Source organism: Phoca vitulina, unplaced genomic scaffold (genome assembly GCF_004348235.1).
Source record: "Phoca vitulina isolate PV1807 unplaced genomic scaffold, GSC_HSeal_1.0 scaffold41, whole genome shotgun sequence".
NCBI lineage: Eukaryota > Metazoa > Chordata > Mammalia > Carnivora > Phocidae > Phoca > Phoca vitulina.
In genome coordinates, this window is record NW_022589744.1 from 15,417,126 (window position 1) to 15,430,249 (window position 13,124).

The 13,124-nt window shown below is 58.1% G+C and overlaps 1 protein-coding gene across 2 annotated transcripts in view; it reads left to right on the forward strand.

The window, feature by feature from the left end:
- Window positions 1-13,124, forward strand: part of RPTOR (regulatory associated protein of MTOR complex 1) — a 329,954-nt gene that overhangs the window by 283,889 nt on the left and 32,941 nt on the right. For both annotated transcript variants that reach the window (XM_032429799.1, XM_032429800.1), the window contains 4 exons: window positions 4,819-4,937; window positions 11,014-11,117; window positions 11,579-11,762; window positions 13,002-13,112. In XM_032429799.1, coding sequence (XP_032285690.1) covers window positions 4,819-4,937; window positions 11,014-11,117; window positions 11,579-11,762; window positions 13,002-13,112 — 518 coding nt within the window. The remainder of the gene's footprint in view (window positions 1-4,818; window positions 4,938-11,013; window positions 11,118-11,578; window positions 11,763-13,001; window positions 13,113-13,124) is intronic.

Consider the following 13,124-nt stretch of genomic DNA (forward strand, 5'->3'; position numbering starts at 1 on the left):
CCTTACCGCATGGCCTCTCCAAACCAGCAGCGCCTGGTCCTCACTGCCGGTGACATTCTGCATTCCCATGGTGGGAAGGGAGGAGGAGGGTCCCTGACCCACCGTGATGTGACCTCGCCATCTTTATTACTCGGTTTTGGTGAAGCTGCCATTTCTTGCTCCCCTGTGCTGCAGGCAGCCCCGTGGGCCCCTCCCGCTCTGAGCCTCACCCCATCAGAGCGCCCAGAGGTGGGAGTGGGAAGGGTGGGGAGACACGGCCCGTGCCTGTGCTGACATCGGGGCCCACATGACGCACCCCTCCTGCCTGCCCCTGGGCCACCCTCCCGCCCCAGGCTTTCAGTCACCTGCTCCACGCCCCAGGTCCTGGGGGGCAGGGACGGCCACTCTGCTTCTTCACAGGAGTGAGTCACAGCCTGGAGGGAGTGAGGTGGGGTCATTTCTGTTCTGGGGATTCGGGAGCAGACTGCAGCGGCCGTGGGCACTCTCACCCCCAAAGCACTTGCTAGCCACAGTCAGTGGCCTGGCCAAGGTGGGACGATCACCCCCCTGCGAAGTTTTGTGACTGTTGATACCACCTGAAGTGTCTTCCCATAGTGACGAATCCAAGCTGGAGCTGGGCTGGGGAGGGGAGAGCGAGGAGTCAAGCTCTCGCCAGCCTGGAGCCTGCCCCCACCCGGCTATGCGCCCAGAGCTGGGCCCAAGTTCCTGCTCAGAACCTGGGGGTCAGAGCCACTGCCCTCGGGGCACAGAGAGGAGCAGAGGGACGGAGTCGGAGCCGCGGGCACTGCCCACACCACTGGAGAAGGAGGCCTGGCAAGCAGAGCCACCTTCCCATCGGCCCCTGGGGGCCCTGCTCAGCTGGAGGCCACTTGTCCCTGTTGCATCGTGACTGGCCAGGAAGTAGCATCTTCTCTCTCTCGCTCCGTCTCCCCACGACCTCGAGAAGTCCTAACAGAGGAGGCCTTTGTGAGCCCCCAGCAGCCCTGGGGACCCCAGAGCCGCGAGCTCTGAGCACGAAGAGCAGAGGGGCCAGGAGAGTGCAGGGCCCCATCAACCAGGAGGAGGGGAGCGTGGTTGTCTCCAGAGGAGCTGCGCACGATCCCCGGGAAGGTTTTACAGCCCATTAGTTTGATTTCTCGCTGCCGGGGAACGGCGGTGAGAGAGCGAACAGTGTTGTTTTCTGTCGCCACAACATCAGTTATATTTTTATGGCCACAACGCTTGATTAAAGGCCATTATTACGTGTGTCTTGTAGGGACCCTGAGGAACATGGCAGACAGGATTATGCACACAGGGTGGCTGCCCGGTCTAGACGATGCTCCGGCCTCGGGGCCTCGGGGCCTTGGGGCCAGGACTGCTCACGCCTCCCGTGGGCAGAGGGAGGAAGCGAGGGGCTCCTGAAGGGGCTCCATCACCAGGGACAGCCCAGCGATGGGGTCGTGTCACAGAGAGGGGCGGGCAGCGGCCCCAGGCTTTGGGCGCTGGTTGCTGGACAGGGCAGAGGGTCTCGGCCCACATCAGCTCTTAGAGCGTCAGCGTCAGGGACCCATGAGACCCGGGGAACGAGTGGCAAGCTCCAGCTTCTCCTTTTTCTGAGCGGCTCCAGCCAGCCCAGGGGCTTCTGAGATCCAGAGTTGGCCACAGAGCACCGAGCAAATTTTCCTACATCTTATGCTGTTTAGAAAGTTGTAGCCGTTGCTCTGAAAAATAAATGTAAAGCCATTAGTTATGATCTTTTATTACTTTTGGTCTAGACGTGGAAATAGGTTCTCCGCGCTCATGAGGAAGGAGTTGAGTGAGTGCCAGACGCAGGCGCCCTTCCCGAGCATTTAACAACCTAGAAGCCTCCCTGGCCCCCGGAGGGCTGACTCAGGCGTCCTGCGGCACCCCCGGGGGCTCCAGCCGCTGCCGCACTCCTTCACAACCTTGCGTTGGGTTGGCAGCCGCTTTACGAGCAGGGCGGCCGAAGGCGCGGTGGCCGGACTGAGGGACGCGGTAAAATGCACAGACCACTGCTCTGTGCCAGTTTCATGTTTTCACCAGCAAATACACCATTCACTGTGGCCAAAGACCCTGGCAAAAATTAGAGCCTTTTCATTCTTTGTTGAATCACAACTGTTATATCAAAATCAAAATCTTCTGCAAAAAAAGGCCACAACAGTAATAAAAATCAAAATTCTGTGACGGGACAGATGGTAACAGCCACCGTGTCCCACGCTTCCTCGGTGCGTGGCATGCCTCGCCCCTGCCGGCGCTCGCCTGGTGCCGCCACGCCCTGTACCCCTCCTCGCGTTTACGCCAGAGGCACTGCTGAGCGAGGGTCTGGTTGGTCGGGCGGCTACTCTCTGACTGGCACACGGGTAACAGGCTCCTTAGTGCCGCGCCCCCGTCCTCCCCGCCCCGGGTGCTTTGGCGATGTGGCGGGGGTCTGTCATCTGCAGCGCACCCCCTTGCCGCTCTCTGTCCCATGGTGGCCACGCTTCGGGGAAGCTGAGCCCAAAACTAATGGAGGGGGTGGACTTCCACACAGTGGCTGTGATGAGATTGAGGGGCCTTCCCAGAGCCTCTGGGTCAGTGGTGATGAAGAAGACCCCCCACCCCCCACGGGGGCTGGTTCTCCTTTCCCTTCTGAGCGCACTGCCTCCCTGAGAGTGACCGCCCGGTCCCCGTAGGCCATGATCCCACAGCCCTCGTGCAGGTGACGTGGGGGCCACAGCTTCGTGGAAACGGTGCTTACGTCATGCGGGGTGCAGTTCCTGCCAGCGGGCACTCTGCCACAGTACAGAAGTGGGTTTTAGCAAATGCTCCCAGAGTTCCTCAGACTTTGGTCATAAATCTGGACGGCTGTCCTACAGCCGTGGAGTCAGGGTCGAAGGTGTTCATCTGGTCCTGTCTGTAAGTTAGAGCGTGCGGGGAAACAGCGCACATTTCCGCATGGTCGCTCACCCTGACGCGGGCTCCCCTCCAAGTGAGACCTCCCACCAACCAAAGTCCAGATTCGTACGGAGTCCTGGTCCCCGGAGGGGAACCCTGTCCGACCCCCAGGGCCACGAAGCCCACGTGAGCCGCCGTCTGCACACACGCGGGCACCGGAGCAGGCTGCTGATGGCACCTCCCGTCCCGGGCAGCGCCGCCGTGCCTTTCCGCACAGTCACCGCGAGGCCAACTCGAGAGAGACGGGGCTTCCTCCACCCCTGCAGCAGCAGGTGTGCGGCTGTGCGGATGTGAAGCGGTGCCGCCTCCACCTCCGGAGGAGAGGCTGTGGGCTGAGGTGAGCGAAGGAGCCTGCTCCTACGCCTCGTCCAGTCTGCCTTTGATTTGGTCGGGTGCAGCCCGTTCCGTGTGAACAGCCGTGTTTATGAAGAGACGCTCTGTCCTCCGACAGACATCCTCGGTCCCCTACGCCGTCCTTCACCCAGGGGAGAGGGGCTGAGCTGGCCAGCCCGATGATCTGGGGTCTTGGCTGATTCAGATCATGCTCTCTTCGTCGCTTTCTGCGGCTGAACAAGCCCTTGTCAACAAACCGTCCGGCTCCCCCAGATAAAGAGGATGCAGTTACATGCTGCTGTCTCCAGCTCGTCACGCCATCCGTGAGAGCAGGGCCCTCCCTGCGTCTGGCCCCCAGCTTCCCCTCAGCAGTGAGCCAGGGTGCGGCGTCCACACTGCGCTCCCCACTCCTGGCCCCGGCTCACCCCGCCACTCCCCGGGCTGCCCTTCCCCTTCTTGCCTGTGCAGACCCTGTTCCACGGCCCCTCCTCCCAGAGGCCTGCACCTGGCCCCACCTGCTCTGTCCCCTTGGTCTCTGAGCTGCCCCGCCGTTCTGACTTGCACACCCAGGTCATGGTCGTGCCGCTTCTCCAAACGCTCCGTGCATTCCTGTCACCTCCGTGTCAGTCCGTTGTCTGCTCTGCTGACTTCCCTTTAGGAAAGTCTGTGCCAGGAGGACAGTCCTGTTTGCCTCCAAAGCCCCTGTGTCCTCTTCCATAAAGCCGTCCTGGCTCCTGACAGAAGGAATCACCTTCCTGGAGCCGCCACGGCAGCAATGTTGTAGACGCGGCGTTGGCTGAATGTCAGACGGGGGCCATTTGAGTCCTTCATCCTTTGGACCCTGGGCCTCACTGTCCCTCTGCTATGCCCGGGATAGTGCCAGTGGCGGAGGTCATGAGGGTCAGATAGGGCTGAACGCCCCCCGGGGAAGGCCCTCAGTGACATTCCTTCCTTCACGTCTGTGACGCACCCTGTCCGGGTTTACATCCTGTCTCCTCTGCCGTGGCATCCAGCTCTGCAGACAGGACCTTGTGTAGCCTGGTGGGGACCTGGAGGGCTTGGGTCACATAATATACCCCCTTTGCGATTTCCTGGGAACTCAGGACAGTACCGTGTGTGGTGTGTGGACGAGACTCAGTGAGTCACGGCCCAGAGCACGCCCTGAGTGCGAGAAGGGTGTACATAGGACTCCTCTCCAACACTCGTAGCTCACGTAGGCCATGATGGCTCCTAGAAACCTAGGCGTGAAATCGAGTGGTCCTCAGGATCTAGGTACTGCTGTCCAGCCAGCCAGAGCTTCAAGGAAGGCCAGCCTTTTCTAACTCACTTTTCCTTCTAGAAAGATCCAGTCTCAGAAGATGAAGTCATCAAGCCTATTTGCCAGCTGGGACTCCTGAATTTCTGGGCCCCTGACCAGACAACAAAATACGAGCTTCCCATAGCCCCAGCTCTTTAAAGTGTCTGTTCCCAGCAGCAGCTAGGTCTTCAGAAGCCAGCCAAGCACACACGAGCAGCTATTTAATACTGAAACGTCCCATTTCTCTCTCCTAGGAGTTTCCTTTAACAGTGTTTACACTCAGATTTGGAGAGTCTTACTGCATCTGGCTGCAGACCCCTATCCCGATGTATCTGACTTGGCCATGAAAGTGCTCAACAGCATCGCCTACAAGGTATGTGTGACGGCGTTCCCGGCAAAGCTCGCAAGTTCCTGGTCTTAGTTACGGATATTCACGTGGGGAACCCCAGGCGCAGTCAGGTCTACGCCATGGTTTAGAGACTTCCAACAAGCGCTTCACAGTGTACCCTGACCTCTGTTTACGGGTAGCTTCAGTTGGGGCACCATCCTGCTTCAACTTAGCGGTATTGGGGTGCCAGGACGTTAGGTAAGGGCTACCGTTACCCTCATGATCTTGTCAGGGTCTGTGTGGTCTGTAGCGATGTCCCCTTTGGTTCCCAATACCAGTGATTTATGGCTCCTCTCACTCACAACCGTTCTGGCTAAAGGAAACCTTAAAGAACCAGCTTTTGGTTTCGTTACTATTTCCTTGTTGCTTTTTACATTCCATTTTATTAATACCTCTTTTTATCTTCATTACCCCCTTCCTTTTGTTTATTCTGAGTGTAACTTGCTCTTCTGATTCCAGTCTTTTCAGATGGAAGCTGAGGTCATTACCTTTGCCTAAAAGCATGTGACACACAGAGGTGCCTCGAGACCTTGTTTTCTCTCTGAGGCGTAGGACAGCCTCCTGGCCGTGGCCAGCCCAGCCGTGGCCGGCACTTGTTCATCAGGTGCTCCAGTCATCCTCCCCCCACCCTTGGTTATTCTGGTCACGATGAAACCAGTATTCAGCTTCTATAAGTTTATTTTTCAGTGGCTTTTATGTATTTAACCTTACAGAAAATCAACCTGAATTATTTAAAAATATAATTTCAGTGCCTAATCTTAAAATTTAACGACTGTAAATTCATCGCAGTAGACCTGATGTTAGGAAGTCAAATGCATTCCTCTTAGGAATCTCTGTCTAGCACATAAAGCATAGAAGCCACATCGCCATGTCTTTTTCGATTATGTGTCAAGTGTGTAGCCATGAGCCACAGACTCCCCTCACCCCCCTTTACGGTAATTAAACGCCGTATGTGTAACCGCTCCGACCAGGCAAAGCCACACTAGCAGGTTGCAGGAACCAGAAACGTAGCCTTTCGTGCCTTCGGAACAGCACTCTCTAATGGATGCTTAAAAGTGGCCGGTGGCTCTCTGCCTGCTGTGCTGACCTAGACCGACACACGCGTCCCAGGGCACGTGGCTGGCACACCCACGGGCGCGCCCAAGCAGAAGGACAGAGATCAGAGTGGGCCTCCGCTCGAGTCCATGCTTCCCGGAAGCCATGCTCGGCCACAACGCATCTGCATGAGAGTCTGAGTGCATCCGTGTGTGTGTCTGTGTGTGTTCATTTTTAAGAGGAAACACTGCTACTGAAAGATTTGGAAGCGCAAACATGAAGGAAACATTTTCTTGTCCTCAATTTAATTTCAAAAATGTCTTACTCTCTACTCTAGTAGCCAACGAGGGGATTACATTTCAGTTTACAGAGAAATGGACCTATTTTTGATATTCAGCTCTGAAGGCAGATTTTTGTTCATCACAGTCAAAACAGTCTTATTACTCTGGAATACCCCATAGAATTCTGTATTCAAATATAGAAATTGCTACCAGCTCAAGAACCCACACAGCTCAAGAGCTATGGCCTAATTTCAAGTATTTACATCCCCTTTCCACACAGGCTGGGGGTTTGCATTTTGCCTGTAGTTTTTATTACGGAAAATTTCAAACCACATATAAGTACAAAGAAGAGCGTGAAGACCCCCGGGAACCGCGTCGGCCCCAGCGACCTCCCTGGCGCCACCCCTGTCATCTGTGGTTTGAGGAGAACACCCGGAAGGAAATTTCAAGCTACAGGGGTTCAAATGTCAGGGTCACATGCAATAATAATCACTACTTTTAATATTTATGAGAAAATTTATAAGCACATAAACTCACCTAAAAATAGTCCGCCAGTGACTCCACACCCAGGGAACGAGCATGCGGTCGCTGGACCTGCTGTGGGACGCGCGCAGCCGGTGCGACGGAGATCAGAGGTCGGCCTGCGTGGTTGGAGGCTGAATGCCTTTCTTACAGACCGAAGGCCTAAGCGACCAAGAAACACAGCCAAGGTTGAGATCGTCCCCAAAACAGCGCCTTCTAAGGTACCCACGAAAACTGCGACTAAAACACAGCTCGTAAGTTTGTAGCATCAGCTTCTTGACGTGTCTTTTAAAATTCTCCTGGTGCAGGGACTCCCTCCCCCTCCGGGTAGCAGCCTCGGCTAACACCTGTGAAGCCGCTGTGCTCACCCGAATCTGACTTCACCCAGCGGGCTTGCAGTGGGCTTCCAGGCCAGCGACACGCAGAGCGCCTGACGCGGGGACCCCACACGGGCACCTCTGCACCCGTCTTTCCGTGGGCTCCGTGTCTGTGTGTAAACGTCCTGCCCTCACACAAGTCCAACAGCTTTCAGCTTCCAGAGGTGGAGGTTCTGTGTCGGCATTTTCCCCCTAGAACCATCCCTCTGCTGTTGGAAGGCCGCGGGCTCCCCAGCTCAGCACCTCCTCCCCGGAAGGCCCTCCGCTGCCCCCCCCGCCTCCCCCACGACTCAGAGGCGCCAGTGCAGTCTGCGCCTGTCCCAGGCCTCCGCCCCGAGTGCCCCCGGCCTCCCCTGCCCCACTGCTTCCCGCCGCCTCCACCAGGAGGGACTCCGAGAACCGTCAGGCCAGTGCAGGTCCTGGGAGCAGGAAATCACAGCAGTCCTGGCGAACCGTTTGTGACTGAGAGGCATCTGCGTGTATAGTTTGAACCTTCTCATGCACCTGCCTGTTCCCGCCTCCCTGCAGACCCAGGGGTGACGGTGTCATCACTCAGACTAGCTTAGCTTACAGAAGTAGGTGCTGCCCCTATCTGAGAGTCACTGGCCCGTGGGCCCTGCCAGGCCGGGTGCAGGAACAGCCCCAGGAGAGCTGGTCCCCTCGGGGATTCGGACCCAGTGGCTCTGGGGTGGCCTCTGGGAATCTGTTTCAGAGACTCTGCTCTGGGCCCTCTTGCGTGTCCTGCACAGGGACTCGCGGCCGCAAGGTACTGGGTGGCTGTCCAGGCCCATGGGTCCCATTCTAGCTCCATCAGCCTTCAGCCCGTTACTCACATCCCCCAGCCTGTCTGCAGAGTTGGGCTCGTTGTAGGCCGTGCGTGATGGTAAATGCAATAATCCTGTGAAGCAAAGCGAAATACTAGTGTCTCCTTCCTTCTTCTTTGTCCTCCTTACTCTGTGCACATGCTGCTTCTCCGAGGTGCACTGGTCCTGGAAAGGGGGCTGGTGAGACCCCCCGGCCTCAGCCCTGCCGGCTTCTCTTCCTGGGGAGCCAAAGACTGAGGCTTTTCTGATGCTTGTCAGTGACCGTGGGGCAATGCCTCCTGGTCACCATCGCTGTTGCCACCGAACACTCCCTAGGACTCAGCCTTCCAGAGGGAGACTTATGTTGTTTATCTAGGAACTACAGCTTACAGAAAAATTATTTCTTGGATCAGTAGACTCGTGCTTTTATAGGTGTCTTCTCCGTGACCAAGCAGCCAGTGGGCTCTGCATCCTGCCTAGCCCCAGATTACCTCCGGATGATCCTTGTGGGAAGCACCTTCTCACATGAGTCCAGATCCTTGCCCTGAAGTTGACAGCACAGTTCCTGCAGGTACCACACTCCCCCCAGGAAAGGGCATCAGAAGCCTGCACCGGCGGCCTGAACCCGACTGTCCGGCCCAGTCGGGAAATCCGCTGTCCAGTCACCACACTGCTTTAGGGCCTTTTTCTCTGCACTGGGTCAGACTTTGTGTGCCCTTGTGAGGTGACGTGTTTCGGTGGAAGAACCAGAGAGTAACAGAGCTGGGGACAGAGGGGCCCGCGCAGCCCCAGGCTCCTGCCCCAACCTCCCGTTAGCTGCACAGGGCAGGGAGCAAAGGTGGGCTCGTGTGTCACACGTGTGTGTGTGTGTGCACCTGCATGTGTCCCTGTGAACCGTTTCTGTGTTTGCACTGGGCCCAGAGAATACATCTGACCTGAGAATTTGGCTTGTAACAAAGTGACGGTTGCCGCCTCTGAGAGCTTGACCCGTAGCCATGACCATCCCCTCCCTGCGGCCTTTGCTCATGTGGTTTTGCCACCTGTCAGGGCGCACCTGCCCCTCCAGTGGCTTCAGGGCTGCGTCCTGGAGCAGAGGATAACAGGAAGTCTTCACCATGAGAAGGACGAGCAAAGGTGGAGTGTGTGCAGGGCGGACGGGGGCTCACGGCCAGGCCCAGTCCCCAGTTCGGAGCCTAAGTGTTGTTACCCTTCTGAAGCCGACCTTCTCTGGCGGCGTGCTCTCTGTGTGAGGCGACAGCTGGGACCAGCGCTGGAAGGAGCCACTCCGGACAGCCTCTGCGGCTCCCCGGCTCTCCACCTGCCCCTCGTACCCTGTGTCCCCAAACCCGGTTTGCAGACAGGCGGGTCCACTCACGCTCACCCCTACACGCCTACACCGCACACCTGATCAAGGCCGAGTCAAAGTCAAAGATAGAGCCGTTGGGCTAAAAAACAACTTCCTTGAAGCCTGAAGCCTTGTGATCGCCAGTGTGAAGGCTGCTGGCATGCCCACCGCTCAGGATTTCTAACACAGACACGGAAGGAGAGTTATGTGGCAGCCGTGGGTGTGGACGGCGTGGACACGGGGCTGTGGGTGCCCCTTCCCGGACGCCCCGGCAGAGGGACCAGGGCCCAGTTAGTCTGCAGGGCCTCCTGAGGGGCAGAGAGCTGGCGACAGGCCTGGGAGAGGCAGGTGGGAGGGTCTCGGGGGCCACAGGGAGAGGGGGTGGGTTCCACTGAGTCTGGGGGCCGACAGAGAGGGAGTGGGTTCTGCTAAGGTCTGCATCTAGGCACAGAGGTTTTCTGTCTCCCCTGCCACCACCCCCACCTCTGGAACTTTGGGGAGACACATGGAAGTTGACAGCTTCTTAGATTCTGCACTCTCCTTAGACCATTTAGGGGGTCGCTTGGCTCTTGGGTTTTGGGGGGAAGGGAGGTGGCCAGATAATTTAAATACAAAGCAAGTTCACAAAAATATAACTCTTGTAATTCAAAAAAAATTTTTAATGATTTTTAAAGGTTGATTATGGTTCAGTTTTCTTGCTGTTCTTACTTCAGAGTGGTGGGTTTTCAGGGAAACATTGATGTTCTGTAAGTGAACAGTCTTATGGTGGTTCTGTTTTCTGCAGTTTTCTGTCTGTTGTCCGAACGCAGGAGGTACAGCATCCCGACTGCTGAGGGAGGGGTCAGAGTACACGAGGGTCCCCCAGTAGGGTGGCCCTACATCATCACCCACGAAGGTTGAGGTTCTGTTTCGCCGGGCGGCGGCAGCCAGCTTTGTGACCGAGTCTGGCACCGGCCGCACTCAGGGAGCCCAGATGGTCGCCTCAACCGCCACCTGTCCCGAGTGTCACCTGGGCAGCAGCGTCCACCCTCAGAGCCCCCTCACCTGGGGTGTCCAGAACCAGCAGGGCCCACCCAGCCACCCTGGGCACCCAGAGCAAAACGTCCAGGAGAGAAGGCAGATGGTGGGTCTGCCATCAGGCGAGCCGTAAACACCCTTGTTTGCTTACGCTTCCTGATCACGTGTTCCTCCAGCAGACATCTGGTTTCCCAATCCACACAAACCCTACTTCAGAAAATCAAAACTAAACGACTTCCCCCCCCAGATGCTCATCTTAGGCTGGCACAAATCCTTTTCTTCAGTGAAATGTCAAATACTGCACATGTTTGTGGAGGAAGTTTCCGGAACCTGCTACCTCATCTCCATCCACGAAGTGCCGCATCCAGGGACACGGTGTGAGCCCCTGCAGTGGGAAGACAGAAAGTGAAGCCTGGGGTGGTGTTCTTAGCCGTCCCGGGGTGCGGTGCCAGGGCTCCGACTCGCCGTTGACCCTGGCGTGGTCTCGTGGCTGAGGCAGGTGACTTCTAGAAAAGCGGAAGAACACAGTTTTACCTGCAGGGCCTTCCCATCGGCGTGCACCATCTCCTTGGCCAAGAGGCCTCTTCTCGGGTCATGAAGCCAGCGTTCCTGCTGCTGCCCGCGGCCTCAGAGGTGACCAGCAGCTGACCGTGCATATCGCTTGTCCCTTTGCTCTTACAGGCCACAGTGAATGCCCGGCCCCAGCGCATCCTCACCACATCCTCGCTCACGCAGTCGGCGCCGGCCAGCCCCACCAACAAGGGCATCCACATCCACCAGGCAGGGTACGTGGCCTGTGTCTCTCGTGGGGGCCCCCGGCTACAACTCTTCACTGCCTTCCTCTGACCTGAGCCTGACTTCTGCCCCCGCTCAGAAGTTTATAAGCGAGGGTCTGTACCCTGCTGGTCAGCCCCCAGCAGGCAGAGCCCCCTCTTACACCAGTGTCCACAGGCAGGAAGCCGCAAGCAGGTGCGTGCCGCCGCGCCTTCCTAGGGCCCCAGCTGGTTTGCTTAGCTGGGTGCGGCTTGCCTGGGGCTCCCCCAGCTTTCTGGGGAAACAACTCCTAGAACCTGCAGGCAGGGCCTGGAAGGGTCATCAGCTTCGGCAGGCATGGGATGTGTCAGGCGAGTGGGGATGTTTTGGGCTCCTGACCCCAGGTCTGTTGTCAGTGTCTAGGTGGGCAGTGTGAGGACAGGGTATTTCGTGTTTGGGTAAAAAGCATTGTTTCTTCTTCCCGCAACGACAGGGGCTCCCCGCCGACGTCCAGCACCAGCAGCTCCAGCCTGACCAACGACGTGGCCAAGCAGCCAGTCGGCCGAGACCTGCCCGCGGGCCGCCCTGGTGCCCCTGGCCCCGCAGGGGTGCAGTACACGCCCCACTCCCAGCAGTTCCCCCGCACACGGAAGATGTTCGACAAGGGCCCGGACCAGGTACGCTCGGACCGTTCCCTGGCGCTCATGCTGGTGAGCGTAGGTGCTGAGCGCCGCGCGCCTCGGTGTGAGCCAAGACTCTTGAGCCCAGGACGCGGGGGCTGCCACACCCTCCGCCGCCAGCTGTGGCTCTCGGTTTGGACCGTCATCACAGCTTTGCAGGAGTCGCGGGGTCCTCGCTCCTGTGGCCTTTTGTTGTTGGCTCACTGTTCCGGCACCTTCCTTGTAGCCAGATAAGCTCATGAGCTAATTTGCTTTCTCCCTTTGTGGGTGAGTACCATTTTCCTCCACTGGACGGGGCAGCTGCCCCCCAGAAGCGAAATGCCTGTTCTGAGTGGGGTGTCCGCTTTCTCCGTAAGCAGTCCGTTATGACATACGGAGCCATGGTCTCGGCCTCTCAGCTGAGATTGCAGGAGCAGGCCCCGCACCCACCCTGGCTTTCAAGGCCTCCTGCTGTACTCTGTGGAGCAAATACGGCCATGAGCGCCCAGTGGGAGGTTCATCCTCCTGGCTGGACCCTGACATGGGTCAGCCTGACCGGAGCAGCTGGGCCCAGGGGGCGCTCACTGTCCTTGAGGCCGCGAGCCCAGGGCCCTGGTCCAGCCGAGCGGTGCAGGCTCCCACTGCAGGCAGGCGATGAGACCCTATCACCGTGTCCCAGGCGTGGGACTTTCCCCCAGGTGAGGCTCCCCTGGGTAATGGGGGCCCCTCTCTGAGGAGCACCTTCGGTCCCACCACCCCAGCCACCGTAGGCCCTGCCATGGGAAGCACACGTGTCGTCCAGTAAAGCAGCACCGAGCACTTTAAGTCTTGATAGTCGCGTGTGCTTCCCGGGCCGGGGGCCACTTCACACAGCTGGGTGCCAGAGTGCCGGCAGTCCCTGCCCTGCCAGACCACGGAGGCCTTGGGGGCCTGCTGACCTCACAGCGCCTGGCCTGTGCATCCAATTCAAGAGTGACAGGCTCTGCAGCCCAGGCCACCGTGCCAGCCCTGGGGGGACACGGTCCCCTGAGCGCAGACTCCATGGCCCTCCCTAACATGGGTTCCCAGAGCCCCGACCACACAGTCAAGGTCCCTTGCCACCAGGACGCAGATGTGAGGCCAGCAGAGAAGCGTTCTTAGCAGCCAGACCACTGATTTTTGTCTCCTTTCCAATCCTCTCGAACGCACAAAGAGGTGTGTGGAGTATCAGACTATTCTTTCTATTTTCTCTCCCCCTTTCCCAAAACGCCCCTGAAGACCACCGACGATGCAGATGACGCTGCTGGACACAGAAGTTTCGTCTCGGCCACGACGCAGACCGGCTTCTGTGACTGGAGTGCCCGGTACTTCGCCCAGCCTGTCATGAAGGTAGCGTGCACA